We start from the raw sequence: 14,047 nt of genomic DNA, 5'->3' as shown, positions 1-14,047 counted from the left end.
GCCAACAGGTTGTCAATATCAAATCACGTTTGTTATAGTATTCAATCACATATAATACAGTTGCTAATCACGTTTGTTATAGTATTGGGTTATAGTGCATAACTCAGAACCTCACATATGTTTTTCGTGTGTATAGTTTATCTGTTATTGTCTGGTCAGCAGTCTCCTGATTCACCTCCCTCCTGTGTCTCTCTAAGATTAGCACAGTCTCGGCCACATAGTACAGCGCCCACACTACTGATACATTGTTGCATACACACGCATATTTCATACAGTACAGCGCTCTCTCTAACACACACACATTTCAGGCTGATATTCATGGTTAGACAGAGCACTGGTAAGAGTAGAGACTAATGGAAAATGCAGGTTCACAAGAGTCAGCAATTCAAACTTTAATGCATAAGAAGCCCTATTAGCTTATAGTTAGTTAAGCATGTCAAAAAACCTTATAAAAACCCCACACTACCATAAATACATTTCCATTATGTACTATTCCATTTACAACCGCGAAACCAATAGGCTACCAAGAAAACCATAATAGAATGTATCTACTGTATTTCTATGATTAAACATACCAATATGTACAGTGCTTTCAGAAAGTATTCACACCCCTTGACTTTTTCCACATTTTGTTGTGTTACAGCCTGAATATAACATTTATTAAATTGAGTTTTTGTGTCACTGATCTACACATAATACCCCATAATGTAAAAGTGGAATTTAGTTTTTTAGACATTTTTACAAATTAATAAAATATTAAAGGCTGAAATGTCTTGAGTCAAAAAGTATTCAACCCCTTTGTTATGGCAAGCATTGGCTGACTGCAACAAAAATTCAGCCCTGGCATTTTAGCAACACATCATTCCCAAGTGGTAATCACTATTACATATTAAGGAATTGGCATTACATTTGTGTGTCTCTTTCTCTGATTTCTTCCTACCGCCAGTGCACCTACCGCCACTGAGCCGTCTCTGCTAGGCCAAGCATCCTTTCTCACAGCTCTGGTACTAGAAGACCAGGGGACCACACTGCCTATACTGATCCCAGCAACATCTTAGTTGTGAATGAATAAACAAATGTATTAGATAAAGAAGAAAAAATACTGAATAAATGCCTAATAGGTTACCATGGGCTCATAATACCTTATAAAAGACTAACTATTTATTTAGCTAATTAGTGCCTGGCTATCATCAAATCAAAATATATGGGTCACATTCCCAGAATACAGGACGTAAATGTTGCAGCAAAATGCTTACTCACAGGCTCTCCTCAACAGTGCAACACACACACACAGACATAAATACCAACAAGTAATAGAAACATATTTTAAAAAGGAGGAAGGGTAGTAGGAATATATACACAATATACTATGAATATACTATGAATACTACAGAATATGCTGGGATGGAAAGGTAAAGAAAGAAGATACCTAGTCAGTTGCACAACTGAATGCATTCAACTGAAATGTGTCTCCTGCATTTAACTCAACCCCTCTGAATCAGAGAGGTGCAGTGGGGTGTTCGTAGTGAGGACGACTGGCTACTATTTGGAACTTTGTGAGTTGAGCTTTCTGGTGCCCAGAAACGCTGAGGCATCACCCAAGTGGGTGCTACCCAGAGTGGAAGAGAAATCCGGTGGCTATAAGACTCAGGCTGGTTCCCAGACTTTCTCTCTACAAGATCATCAACAAACTCCATCACCATCATCTACCATTCTCTGACCAGCTCTCTCCGCTCAAGCCATGAACGGACCCTCTTCCACGGTCGTCTTGAGGTGAATGAATGGACCAAGGCGCATCGTGATATAAATACATCTTTTATTTTACGACGAAGATGAACACGAAACACTTATACAAACTATACAAAACAACAAACAACCGTGAAGCTTCAAACGAAAGTGCACACACAAGCTACTTACGTTCAACATAGACAATCTCCCACAATCACCTAAAGCCTATGGCTGCCTTAAATATGGCTCCCAATCAGAGACAATTAATGACATCTGTCTCTGATTGAGAACCAAACCAGGCAACCATAGACTTTCCTAGAACTCTCTCCTGAACACAACCCCATATACTATACAACACCGCCTAAACAATACACACACCCTAAACTAGACAAAACACACAAACTTCCCATGTCACACCCTGACCTAACTAAAATAATAAAGAAAACAAAGAATACTAAGGCCAGGGCGTGACATAATCCCCCCCCCCCTCAAGGTGCGAACTCCGTGCTCACCAGCATAAAGTCTAGGGGAGGGTCTGGGTGGGCGTCTGTCCACGGTGGCGGCTCTGGTGCTGGTCGTGGCCCCCACCCCACCATAGTCACTACCCGCTTTCGTATCCTCCTCCAAATGGCCACCCTCCAAATTAACCCCACTGGATTAAGGGGCAGCACCGGACTAAGTGGGAGCACCGGACTAAGGGGCAGCACCGGACTAAGGGGCAGCACCGGACTAAGGGGCAGCACCAGGATAAGGGGCAGCACCAGGATAAGGGGCAGCACCAGGATAAGGGGCAGCACCAGGATAAGGGGCAGCACCAGGATAAGGGGCAGCTCCGGACTGAGGGAGGGCAGCTCCGGACTGAGGGACAACACCGGGCTGGCTGGCGGATCCTGGCTGGCTGGCTCTGGCGGATCCTGGCTGGCTGGCTCTGGCGGATCCTGGCTGGCTGGCTCTGGCGGATCCTGGCTGGCTGGCTCTGGCGGATCCTGGCTCGCTGACGGCTCTGGCTGGTCATGGCTCGCTGACGGCTCTGGCTGGTCATGGCTCGCTGACGGCTCTGGCTGGTCATGGCTCGCTGACGGCTCTGGCTGGTCATGGCTCGCTGACGGCTCTGGCTGGTCATGGCTCGCTGACGGCTCTGGCTGGTCATGGCTCGCTGACGGCTCTGGCTGGTCATGGCTCGCTGACGGCTCTGGCTGGTCATGGCTCGCTGACTACTCTGGCTGGTCATGGCTCGCTGACTACTCTGGCTGGTCATGGCTCGCTGAAGGTTCTGGCTGGTCATGGCTCGCTGACGGCTCTGGCTGATCCGGTCTGGCGGAAGGCTCTGGCTGATCCGGTCTGGTGGAAGGCTCTGGCTGATCCTGTCTGGCGGAAGGCTCTGGCTGATCCTGTCTGGCGGAAGTCTCTAGCGGCTCCTGTCTGGCGGAAGGCTCTAGCGGCTCCTGTCTGGCGGACGGCTCTGTAGGCTCATGGCAGACGGGCGGCTTTGAAGGCTCAATACAGACGGGCAGCTCATGAGGCACTTGGCAGACGGACAGTTCAGACGGCGTAGAGCAGACGGGCAGTTCAGGCGCCGTTGGGCAGACGGGCAGTTCAGGCGCCGTTGGGCAGACGTGCAGTTCAGGCCGGCTGAGACGCACTGTAGGCCTGGTGCGTGGTGCCGGAACTGGAGGTACCGGGCTAAGAACATGCACCTTCAGGCTAGTGCGGGGAACAACAACAGGGCACACTGGACTCTCAAGGCGTACTATAGGCCTGGTGCGTGGTACCGGCACTGGTGGTACCGGGCTGAGGGCACGCACATCAGGGCGAGTACGGGGAGAAGGAACAGTGCGTACAGGGCTCTGGAGACGCACAGGAGGCTTAGTGCGTGGTGCTGGAACTGGTGGTACTGGACTGGAGACACGCACCATAGGGAGAGTGCGGGGAGGAGGAACAGGGCTCTGGAGACGCACTGGAAGCCTGGTGCGTGGTGCCGGAACTGGAGGTACTGGGTTGGAGACACGCACCATAGTGAGAGTGCGTGGAGGAGGAACAGGGCTCTGGAGACGCACTGGAAGCCTGGTGTGTGGTGTAGGCACTGGTGGTACTGGCCTGGAGCGGGGAGGTGGCGCCGGAAATACCGGACCGTGCAGGCGTACTGGCTCCCTTGAGCATTGAGCCTGCCCAACCTTACCTGGTTGAATGCTCCTCGTCGCCCGACCAGTGCGGGGAGGTGGAATAACCCGCACCGGGCTATGTAGGCGAACCGGGGACACCATGCGTAAGGCTGGTGCCATGTAAACCGGCCCGAGGAGACGTACTGGTGGCCAGATATGTAGGGCCTGCTTCATGACATCCGGCTCAATACTCAATCTAGCCCTGCCAGTGCGGGGAGGTGGAATAACCCGCACCGGGCTATGCACACGTACAGGAGACACCGTGCGCTCTATTGCGTAACACGGTGTCTGCCCGTACTCCCGCTCTCCACGGTTAGCCTGGGAAGTGGGCGCAGGTCTCCTACCTGCCCTCGGCCCACTACCTCTTAGGCCCCCCCAATACATTTTTGGGGTTTACTCACAGGCTTCCTTGCTAGTCGCGTACCCTCATAACTTCGGTTCCTCTCTGCGGTTGCCTCTGCTCTCCTAATCGCCTCCAGCTGTTCCCATGGAAGGCGATCTCTTCCAGCTCGGATCTCCTCCCATGTGTAGCAACCCTTGCCGTCCAATACATCCTCCCATGTCCACGAGTCCTGGTTACTTTGCCGCTGTTGTTGGTTCCGCTCACGCTGCTTGATCCATGTGTGGTGGGAGATTCTGCCACGGTCGTCTTGAGGTGAATGAATGGACCAAGGCGCATCGTGATATAAATACATCTTCTTTTATTTTACGACGAAGATGAACACGAAACGAAACACTTATACAAACTATACAAAACAACAAACAACTGTGAAGCTACAAACGAAAGTGCACACACAAGCTACTTACGTTCAACATAGACAATCGCCCACAATCACCTAAAGCCTATGGCTGCCTTAAATATGTCTCCCAATCAGAGACAATTAATGACATCTGTCTCTGATTGAGAACCAAACCAGGCAACCATAGACTTTCCTAGAACTCTCTCCTGAACACAACCCCATATACTATACAACACCCCCTAAACAATACACACACCCTAAACTAGACAAAACACACAAACTTCCCATGTCACACCCTGACCTAACTAAAATAATAAAGAAAACAAAGAATACTAACGCCAGGGCGTGACACCCTCCATCTTCGGAGGATGCAGCTTTCAAAGACTTGGCCTCTATTGGTTGACCTGTCCTGATAAATTGCTTGTTTGTTTTTTGCTGTTGAAGCGCTTTGAGATTAAATGAAAAGCGCTATAGAAATGCCATACATTATTATTATTATTACTATTATTATTATTATTATTATTATTACTATTACTACTAGTATTACTATCATTATAATTATTACTATTGCTATTATTATTACTAGTATTATTATTATGACCATTGTGACTATTTTTACTGTTGTTATTATTAATAGTATTATGATTATTATTAACATTATTATTATTATGATTATTATTACTATTATTATGAGTATTACTATTATTGCTGTTGATATTATTATTACTATTATTACTATTGTTCTTATTATTATTACTATTATTATTACAGTTATTACTATTGTTAATATTTTATTACTATTATTATGAACAATACTATTATTACTGTTCTTATTATTACTGCTATTGGTATTACTACTATTACTAGTATTACTATTATTACTATTATTACTACGGTTATGATTGCTATTGTTATTAGTATTAGTACTATTGTTATTACTATTATTACTACTGTTATGATTACTATTATTACTATTTTTAGTAGTACTACTATTACTATTATTACTACTATTATTATTATTACTACTATTATTACTACTAGTATTATTATTATTACTATTATTACTATTAAGGACTCTGCATGGTCAATCCGAATTCTGCATTAGCCACAGAAGTCAGAGCATTCATGCTTCTTGCGCTTCGCGGATGTCAGGGATCCCACCGGAACTTTCATTACGCACACCTGTCCCCTATTCCCACTGATTAGGACTTGTATAAGTGTGCCCTTTGGTTTCCATTGGACTGTTGAAAATGGTTACAATGTCCGTTGGTATGTGTGAGTACCTGTGCTGTGTGTTTGGGTTTTCGTGCCGTTGTGGATTGCGCAGATGATTACGGGTCTCGTCCCGTGTGTTAATCATTGTGCGCGTGTGTAATTTATTCGAGGTACTCCTCACTCTTTTGTTTGGGTTTCAACACTGTGTTTTTGTTGAGTGTTTGTTTGGTCTTTGTCCCTGTGCCTTTACACGGCACGTCGTAATTTGGGTGCAATAAAAAACTACCCCTAGTCTCAAAGCAAAGGGTCTGAATATTTATGTAAATTAGGTATTTCTTATTATATATATTTTTTTCAATTGCAAAAACTTCTAAAAACCTCTTTTTGGTTTGTCATTATGGGGTATTGTGTGTAGATTGAATAGGATTTTTTTTATCCATTTAAGAATAAGAGTGCAACGTAACAAAAAGTGGAAAAAGTCAAGGGGTCTGGATACTTTCCGAATGCAATGTACATTTACAGGAGGTTGCACCCTCTTCAATCAATAGGCTAGGGGCAAAATAACATCCAAATTGAGCGCTCATCGACTGAGAGAGGAATCAGGTGCAATTTTCTGGCTTTGTTAACTGGCACCACAGGTAGTTTATGGGCAAAGTGCACACGGTTTTCCGACTCTTTGTGCATCGAAGCACCACAAAAAACTGTCTGTAACACAGAACCCAAACCAGATGCGCGCGTGCGCCATCGTGCATACATTTATTTTGTCCACCCACACCAAACGAGATCACGACACGCAGGTTAAAATATCAAACCAAACTCTGAACCAATTAGATTAAATTGGGGACAGGTCGAAAAGCATTAAACATTTATGGCAATTTAGCTAGCTAGCTTGCACTTGCTAGCTAATTTGTCCTATTTAGCTAGCTTGCTGTTGCTAGCTAATTTGTCCTGGGATATAAACATTGAGTTGTTATTTTACCTGAAATGCACAAGGTCCTCTACTCCACCAATTATTCCACACATAAACGGTCAACCTAATTGTTTCTAGTCATCTCTCTTCCTTCCAGGCTTTTTCTTCTCTTGATTTTATATTGCGATTGGCAACTTTCATAAATTAGGTGCATTACAGCCACTGACCTCGTTCGTTTTTCAGTCACCCACTTGGGTATAACCAATGAGGAGATGGCACGTGGGTACCTGCTTCTATAAACCAATGAGGAGATGGGAGAGGCAGGACTTGCAGTGCGATCTGCATCAGAAATAGAACTGACTTCTATTTTAGCCAATTGCTATGCAGACGCTCCTTGGCGCGCCCAAGCAGTGTGGGTGCAATAATTGAATAATATAGATTTCTAAATTTATTTGGTGTAGTCAGCCTGTTAGTCGTGATAATGCTTTAAATCCATCACTGCAAATAACTTGACAGTTTCGAAATCGAATACATGTGGATCACATTTTAGGGTTGAGGTATGATTCTGTGGAAGGCTTGGCAACAGACTGCACCTGTTGCAGCATGCCCAGGCACAACTGGAGCTGCGCTTTATGGAGCGGGCACACCATAAATAAGCCTGTAGACTATATCAATAGGTTAAGGCTACAATATCATTTCATAGTGTTTATATCAGTACAACAACATAGGTCTATCAGATAGCGGGCGTTTGGGGGGCATAGGGCCTACCTTTTCTGGAGACACAGTTTAATCAAGTTTCAGTTATGACATCACTTGTTTACAATATTAGTCAATATGCCTACTATGTCAAAAAGTGCGGGCAAAGAAGAAGAAAATGTGAGTAGGCCTAGGATAATGCTTTGTTCGTTCTTCATATTAATATCGCTTCACATTTGTATAATTCTAAAGATGGATGATGAAAGTCTATGGGGATGAATATGTAGTCTACAGAATCAGTCATCATGTAGGCCTACGGTTAGTTGACTACTTTAAGAATAGTTTAACAATGTAAATGGATCAAACAAATTTGTTTTAGATATGAGCTTGATTCAACATATTTCATGCAAAGTGAATTGGCAAAAGGTGGAATTATTGCAAACCAAGTGACAGGGATGGGGTCTACTATCAAAACCCCACGTCTAAAAAGTTTTGTCATGATTGTCTCTGTATTTGTAGGGGTTACAGGAAGCCCCAGAGAGGACATTCCCTGTATTCTTCAGAGGAAAACTGGGGGAGAAGGTTAGTGTGATAGTATGACATTCCAAATGATCTGAGATCCTCAATTTCTTTCAAATGAAATGTTACCTAATTATATATTTTTAATGACTTCCTTCACATTTCCAGTCCTAATTCCACAACCATTCCCACTGTAGTATCCATTGCCCTGACATTGAGGTTTGTTAAAACACAATCCACAGCTCCATCAGAAGACCCCCGGGTTTGACCTGTTGGACCCCAACATGAGAGTCATGGATGTTAGTTATAACTGCCTCCACGACAAACACCTGAAGAGTTTTTTCCGCCATCCGGAAAGGAAGAAGCGGCTGGTGAAGCAAGGCCTCATCACCTCAAATGAGAAGGCATGGCAAACCTCCTTTTTCTTTCCAAAATCTTAAAGTGACACTTATATGGAACTGAGAAAATTGGACAGGTGTAAGCAATATGATGGCTAGGTGAAATGTTTGCCATTTTGCTTAGTTTACACAAATCCAAATCTACAAGTGCATATGGTCATTGTTAGTGCAGGTTGTAAAAGAGAATGTGTTCTTAATGTCTTACCTGGTTAAATAAAGGCAAAATCAATCAATATTGGGGTAGAGGTTAGAGGTAGATTTGGGATTGGGTGTTTGTACACATGAACTTCCTCTAAAAATGGCTCTTTTGTGGCTCCTCCCTTTCAGGTGCTGTGTACGTGTAAAGAGTACAATCGCTACAGTAGCTACATCAAGTCAGTTCAGTTGCTGTGGGAGAAGCAGTGCTGTGCCCAGCAGGTTAGAGTGGTCTACTTTCTAGATGCACAATTATAAAAACACAAAAGCTATATTGTAAGACACACCTTTCCATGCGTTTTATTTCAACTGTGTATGTAACTTGCTGTCGCTCATGGATGGGGAAAGGGTTTTCTGATCACGTGACAACACCAGGAAAAACTTGTGGAGGGCAAGGGTGCAAATGAATCTCTCTCTCTCTCTCTCTCTCTCTCTCTCTCTCTCTCTCTCTCAGAAAAATCTTTTGAAGCAGTTCCTAGTCTTGCAGCAGCAAGGGGAGGTTCCTTCCCACATCTCACTGACGGATATTAGAGAATGGCTCATTGACAAGGGTAGAAACTACTTCAAGAACACGTGAGTGTTATTAGAATCTTTTACCCAAATTTGTTAAAAAAACATAAGCAAAGGTATGGAATCACGTTGACCTCCTATCTAGCAATAACTTAAGAAATAGATATGGTGGACAGTTTGAGTTGTAGAAAAATGAAGGTAAATCATGTTTGATGTTCCCTTGTATGTGAAGGTTTCAGAGTGAAATGGAAGAGGGGAAGAACCTTCACTTGGCCGAACTGGCTTGGAATGTGAAACGACGCCTCAGGCTTGAGGAGCTGGAAAGAGAAGTGTGCAGGGAGCTGCGCCTGGAGCGCCGAATCCGCTGGTCGGTGCTTGGACAGGTAAGGATGGAACAGCGGCACTCCTAGGGCTGATATCAACTCATAGTTGCTTAAGCAGCAGTAGGACCTCAGTGTTTCTGTTGGTATCTTCATCCATTTGCCTCTCTCTCTCACCCGTCTCTCTTAGCCTGGTAGCCAGATGGGAGATTGGAGACCCCTGGGCATGGAGACACACACACCTCTGGTAATGGACTCTCCCTTCAAACACTCCACCTCCTCGATGGACACTCTTTCCAGTCAGATCTCGACTAAGAACCTCGAGGTTGCTAGGCTACATACTGCCAGACCACGTTATGCCAGACCACCAACTGAAAGACCTAGCAGTGACTCTGATCACTCTGGAACCTTGTCGACTGTGACGACCTGCTCACCACATTCAGCTAGCCCGTCAGTGGTAGGTCATTTTGGTCATGAACATGTTCCCAGCTTTCACTCTTTGGGGGCTGTAGACATATTACTGCTTCCCTGTCTCCCATCTCCTGGGAAATCCATATCCAAGTACAGTTGCAAGAAAAAGTATGTGAACCCTTTGGAATTACCTGGACTTCTGTGTAAATTGGTCATAAAATGTTATCTGATCTTCATCTAAGTCACAACAATAGACAAACACAGTCTGCTTAAACTAATAACACACAAATAATTTTACTTTTTCATGTCTTTATTGAACACACCGTGTAAACATTCACAGTGCAGGGTAGAAAAAGTACACTCAGCAAAAAAATAAACCTCCCTTTTTTAGGACCCTGTCTTTCAAAGATAATTCGTATAAATCCAAATAACTTCACAGATCTTCATTGTAAAGGGTATAAACACTGTTTCCCATGCTTGTTCAATGAACCATAAACAATGAATGAACATGCATTTGTGGAATGGTCGTTAAGACACTAACAGCTTACAGACGATAGGCAATTAAGGTCACAGTTATGAAAACTTAGGAAACTAAAGAGGCCTTTCTACTGACTCTGAAAAACACCAAAAGAAAAATGTCCAGGGTCCCTGCTCATTTGTGTGAACGTGCCTTAGGCATGCTGCAAGTAGGCATGAGGACTGCAGATGTGGCCAGGGCAATACATTGCAATGTCTGTACTGTGAGACGCCTAAGACAGCGCTACAGGGAGACAGGACGGACAGCTGATCGTCCTCGCAGTGGCAGACCTCGTGTAACAACACCTCCACAGGATTGGTACATCCAAACATCACACCTGCGGGACAGGTACAGGATGGCAACAACAACTGCCCGAGTTACACCAGGAACGCACAATCCCTCCATCAGTGCTCAGACTGTCCGCAATAGGCTGAGAGAGGCTGGACTGAGGGCTTGTAGGCCTGTTGTAAGGAAACCGGCAACAACGTCGCCAATGGGCACAAACCAACCATCGCTGGACCAGACAGGACTGTCAAAAAGTGCTCTTCACTGACGAGTCATGGTTTTGTTTCACCAGGGTTGATGGTCGGATTCGCGTTTATCGTCGAAGGAATGAGCGTTACACCGATGCCTGTACTCTGGAGCGGGATCGATTTCGAGGTGGAGGGTCTGTCATTGCCTTGGGCGGTGTGTCACTGCATTATCGGACTGAGCTTGTTGTTATTCCAGGCAGTGTCAACGCTGTGCGTTACAGGGAAGAAAACCTCCTCCCTCATGTGGTACCCTTCCTGCAGGCTAATCCTGACATGACCCTCCAGCATGACAATGCCACAAGCCATACTGCTCGTCCTGTGCGAGATTTCCTGCAAGACAGGAATGTCCGTGTTCTGCCATGGCCAGCGAAGAGCTCGTATCTCAATCCCATTGAGCACGTCTGGGACCTGTTGGATCGGCGGGTGAGGGCTAGGGCCATCCCCTCCAGAAATGTCCTGGAACTTGCATGTGCCTTGGTGGAAAAGTGGGGTAACATCTCACAGCAAGACCTGGCAAATCTGGTGCAGTCCATGAGGAGGAGATGCACTGCAGTACTTAATGCAGCTGGTGGCCACACCAGATACTGACTGTTACTTTTGATTTTGAACCCCCCCTTTGTTCAGGGACACATTATTCCATTTCTGTTAGCCACATGTTCAGTTTATGTCTCAGTTGTTCAATCTTGTATGTTCATACAATTATTTACACATATATAATTTCATGAAATCAGAAGTACAATACAGCAAATGAAAGATAAACATCTTGTGAATCCAGCCATCATTTCCGATTTTTTAAATGTTTTACAGCGAAAACACTATGTATTCATATTAGCTCACCACAATAGCCAAACACACAACGCCATGTTTTCACCATGTTTCCACCGCATAGGTAGCTTTCACAAAACCCACAAATAGAGATAAAATTCATCACTAACCTTGAACAACTTCAATGATGACAGTCTTATAACATCATGTTATACAATACATTTATGTTTTGTTCGAAAATGTGCATATTTGAGGTATAAATTGTAGTTTTACATTGCAGCCACCATCACAAATAGCACCAAACAGCCAGAATAATTACAGAGAGCAATGTGAAATACATAAATACTCATCATAAAACATTTATGAAAAATACATGTTGTACAGCAAATGAAAGATACACTGGCAACCGCTGTGTTAGATTTTTAAAAATAACTTTAGTACAACATACAGCATGCAATATTGTGAGACAGCGCCCCTACAATGCTCCACCTTGTTGGAGCCAACATAAAATACAAAAATACGAAATAACATCATAAATATTGTCTTACTTTTGATGTTCTTCCATCAGAATGTTGTGCAAGGAGTCCTTGTTCCAGAATAAATCGTCGTTTGTTTTTAGAATGTCCATTTCTTCTGTCCAATTAGCAACTTTGGCTAGCCATGTGGAGCTCACGTGTCCAAGAAATGTTTGCGCCTGGAACGAAAAATTCCAAAAGTCCCAATAAACGTTGAATAAACTGGTCAAACTCGGTTGAAAAATCGTACTTTATGATGTTTTTCTCATATGTATCCAATAAAATCAGAGCCGGATCATTTCGTCGTGTAAACCGAACGCATTTCAGAAGACAATGTGAGGTTCCCTTGTGCACAGCTGACTACTGACAAAAGAGCGGACCTGTTACTCCAAAAGCTCTCATTCGGCCTCACATCAAGCTAGACACCCATTCAACCTTCTACTGCCTGTTGACATCTAGTGGAAGGCGTATGAAGTGCATACAGATCCATAAATATAAGCCAGTTGAATAGGCAGGCCCTGACACGGAGCCCCTTTTTCAGAATGTTCACTTCCTGTCTGGAAGTTTGCTGCCAAATGAGTTCTGTTTTACTCACAGATATAATTCAAACAGTTTTAGAAACTTCAGAGTGTTTTCTATCCAATAGTAATAATAATATGTATATTGTAGGATCTAGAACAGAGTACGAAGCCGTTTAATTTGGGCACGATTTTTCCCCAAAGTGAAAACAGCGCCCCCCCTATTAAGAAGAAGTTAAGTTTGCTGAAAATAAATATAGTTGACAGTGAGAGGACGTTTCTTTTTTTGCTGAGTTTATGTGAACCCTTGGTTTTAATAAATGGTTGACCCTACTTTGGCAGCAATAACCTCAACGTTTTCTGTAGTTGCAGATCAGACCTGCGCAACGGTCAGGAGGAATTTTATACCATTCCTCTTTACAAAACTGTTTCAGTTTAGCAATATTCTTGGGATGTCTGGTGTGAAGCTCTCTCTTGAGGCCCTGCCACGGCATCTCAATCGGGTTGAGGTCAGTACTCTGACTGGGCCACTACAGAAGGCATATTTTCTTCTGTTGTAGCCATTCTGTTGTTTATTTACTTCGGTGTTTTGGGTCGTTGTCCTGTTGCATCACCCAACTTCTGTTGAGCTTCAATTGGCGAACAACCTTAAATTCTCCAACAAAATGTCTTGATTAACTTGGCAATACATTTTTCCATTGATGATAGCTAGCTGTCCAGACCCCGAGGCAGCAAAGCAGCTCCAAACCATGATATGATGCTCCCTTCACCATACTTTACAGTTGGGATGAGGTTTTGATATTGGTGTGCTGTGCTTTTGTTTTCTCCACACAGTGTTGTGTGTTCCTTTCAAACAACAAAATTTTAGTTTCATCTCTCCACAGAATATTTTGCCAGTAGCGCTGTGGAACATCCAGATGCTCTTTTGCAAACTTCAAACGTGCAGCAATGTTTTTATTTGGACAGTCGGTGGCTTCTTCCGTGGTGTCCGTGGTGTAAAGATTCCGGAGTTCCAAATTAAGCAGCAGCAGCTGAAAAGATGAGCTCCTACAAATATTGAAATTTAAATGTTTTTTTAGAGTAAAGTACATCGAAAAAAAATCTAAAGAAAACTGCAAACTGAATAGGAGACCAAACAAGCAGCAAACAAAGAAGAAAGGCTTTTAAAAAGGTAACAATTTTTTCATAAAATTATACCGTTTTCTTAGCTAGCTAAGTTGTTTACCTGTTGCTAGGCAGTTGCTAGGGACATTCCTGGAAGAAGCTAGCTAGCTAACAAGGAGTGTCTAGTTGGCAGAAGAGAAGAAGGGACAAAGAAGGGACAAAGTGGGACAAAATAAGGACAGAAGAAAAGGGAAAGGGGGGAAAGGGGACATTAAGGTGAAGCAGTCCTCT

The 14,047-nt window shown here is 43.8% G+C and overlaps 1 protein-coding gene across 1 annotated transcript; it reads left to right on the top strand.

Moving 5' to 3' along the window:
- Positions 1-8,218: 8,218 nt before the first annotated feature.
- Positions 8,219-9,483, top strand: LOC129846890 (fibrous sheath-interacting protein 2-like). Its single transcript, XM_055914694.1, has 4 exons — positions 8,219-8,374; positions 8,696-8,785; positions 9,018-9,136; positions 9,306-9,483. Exons 1-4 carry the CDS (start codon positions 8,255-8,257, stop codon positions 9,481-9,483), a joined length of 507 nt encoding a protein of 168 aa, XP_055770669.1. The 5' UTR covers positions 8,219-8,254.
- Positions 9,484-14,047: the final 4,564 nt, after the last annotated feature.

Source organism: Salvelinus fontinalis, unplaced genomic scaffold (genome assembly GCF_029448725.1).
Source record: "Salvelinus fontinalis isolate EN_2023a unplaced genomic scaffold, ASM2944872v1 scaffold_0638, whole genome shotgun sequence".
NCBI lineage: Eukaryota > Metazoa > Chordata > Actinopteri > Salmoniformes > Salmonidae > Salvelinus > Salvelinus fontinalis.
This window is presented reverse-complemented; position numbering and strand designations above follow the sequence as displayed.

Coding starts and splice junctions, on each gene's coding strand:
- LOC129846890 (XM_055914694.1), top strand. CDS start 8,255: ATGAGAGTCATGGATGTTAGTTATAACTGCCTCCACGACAAACACCTG. Junction 8,786..9,017: donor AGCAGTGCTGTGCCCAGCAG/GTTAGAGTGGTC, acceptor TCTCTCTCTCAG/AAAAATCTTTTGAAGCAGTT. Junction 9,137..9,305: donor AGAAACTACTTCAAGAACAC/GTGAGTGTTATT, acceptor TTGTATGTGAAG/GTTTCAGAGTGAAATGGAAG.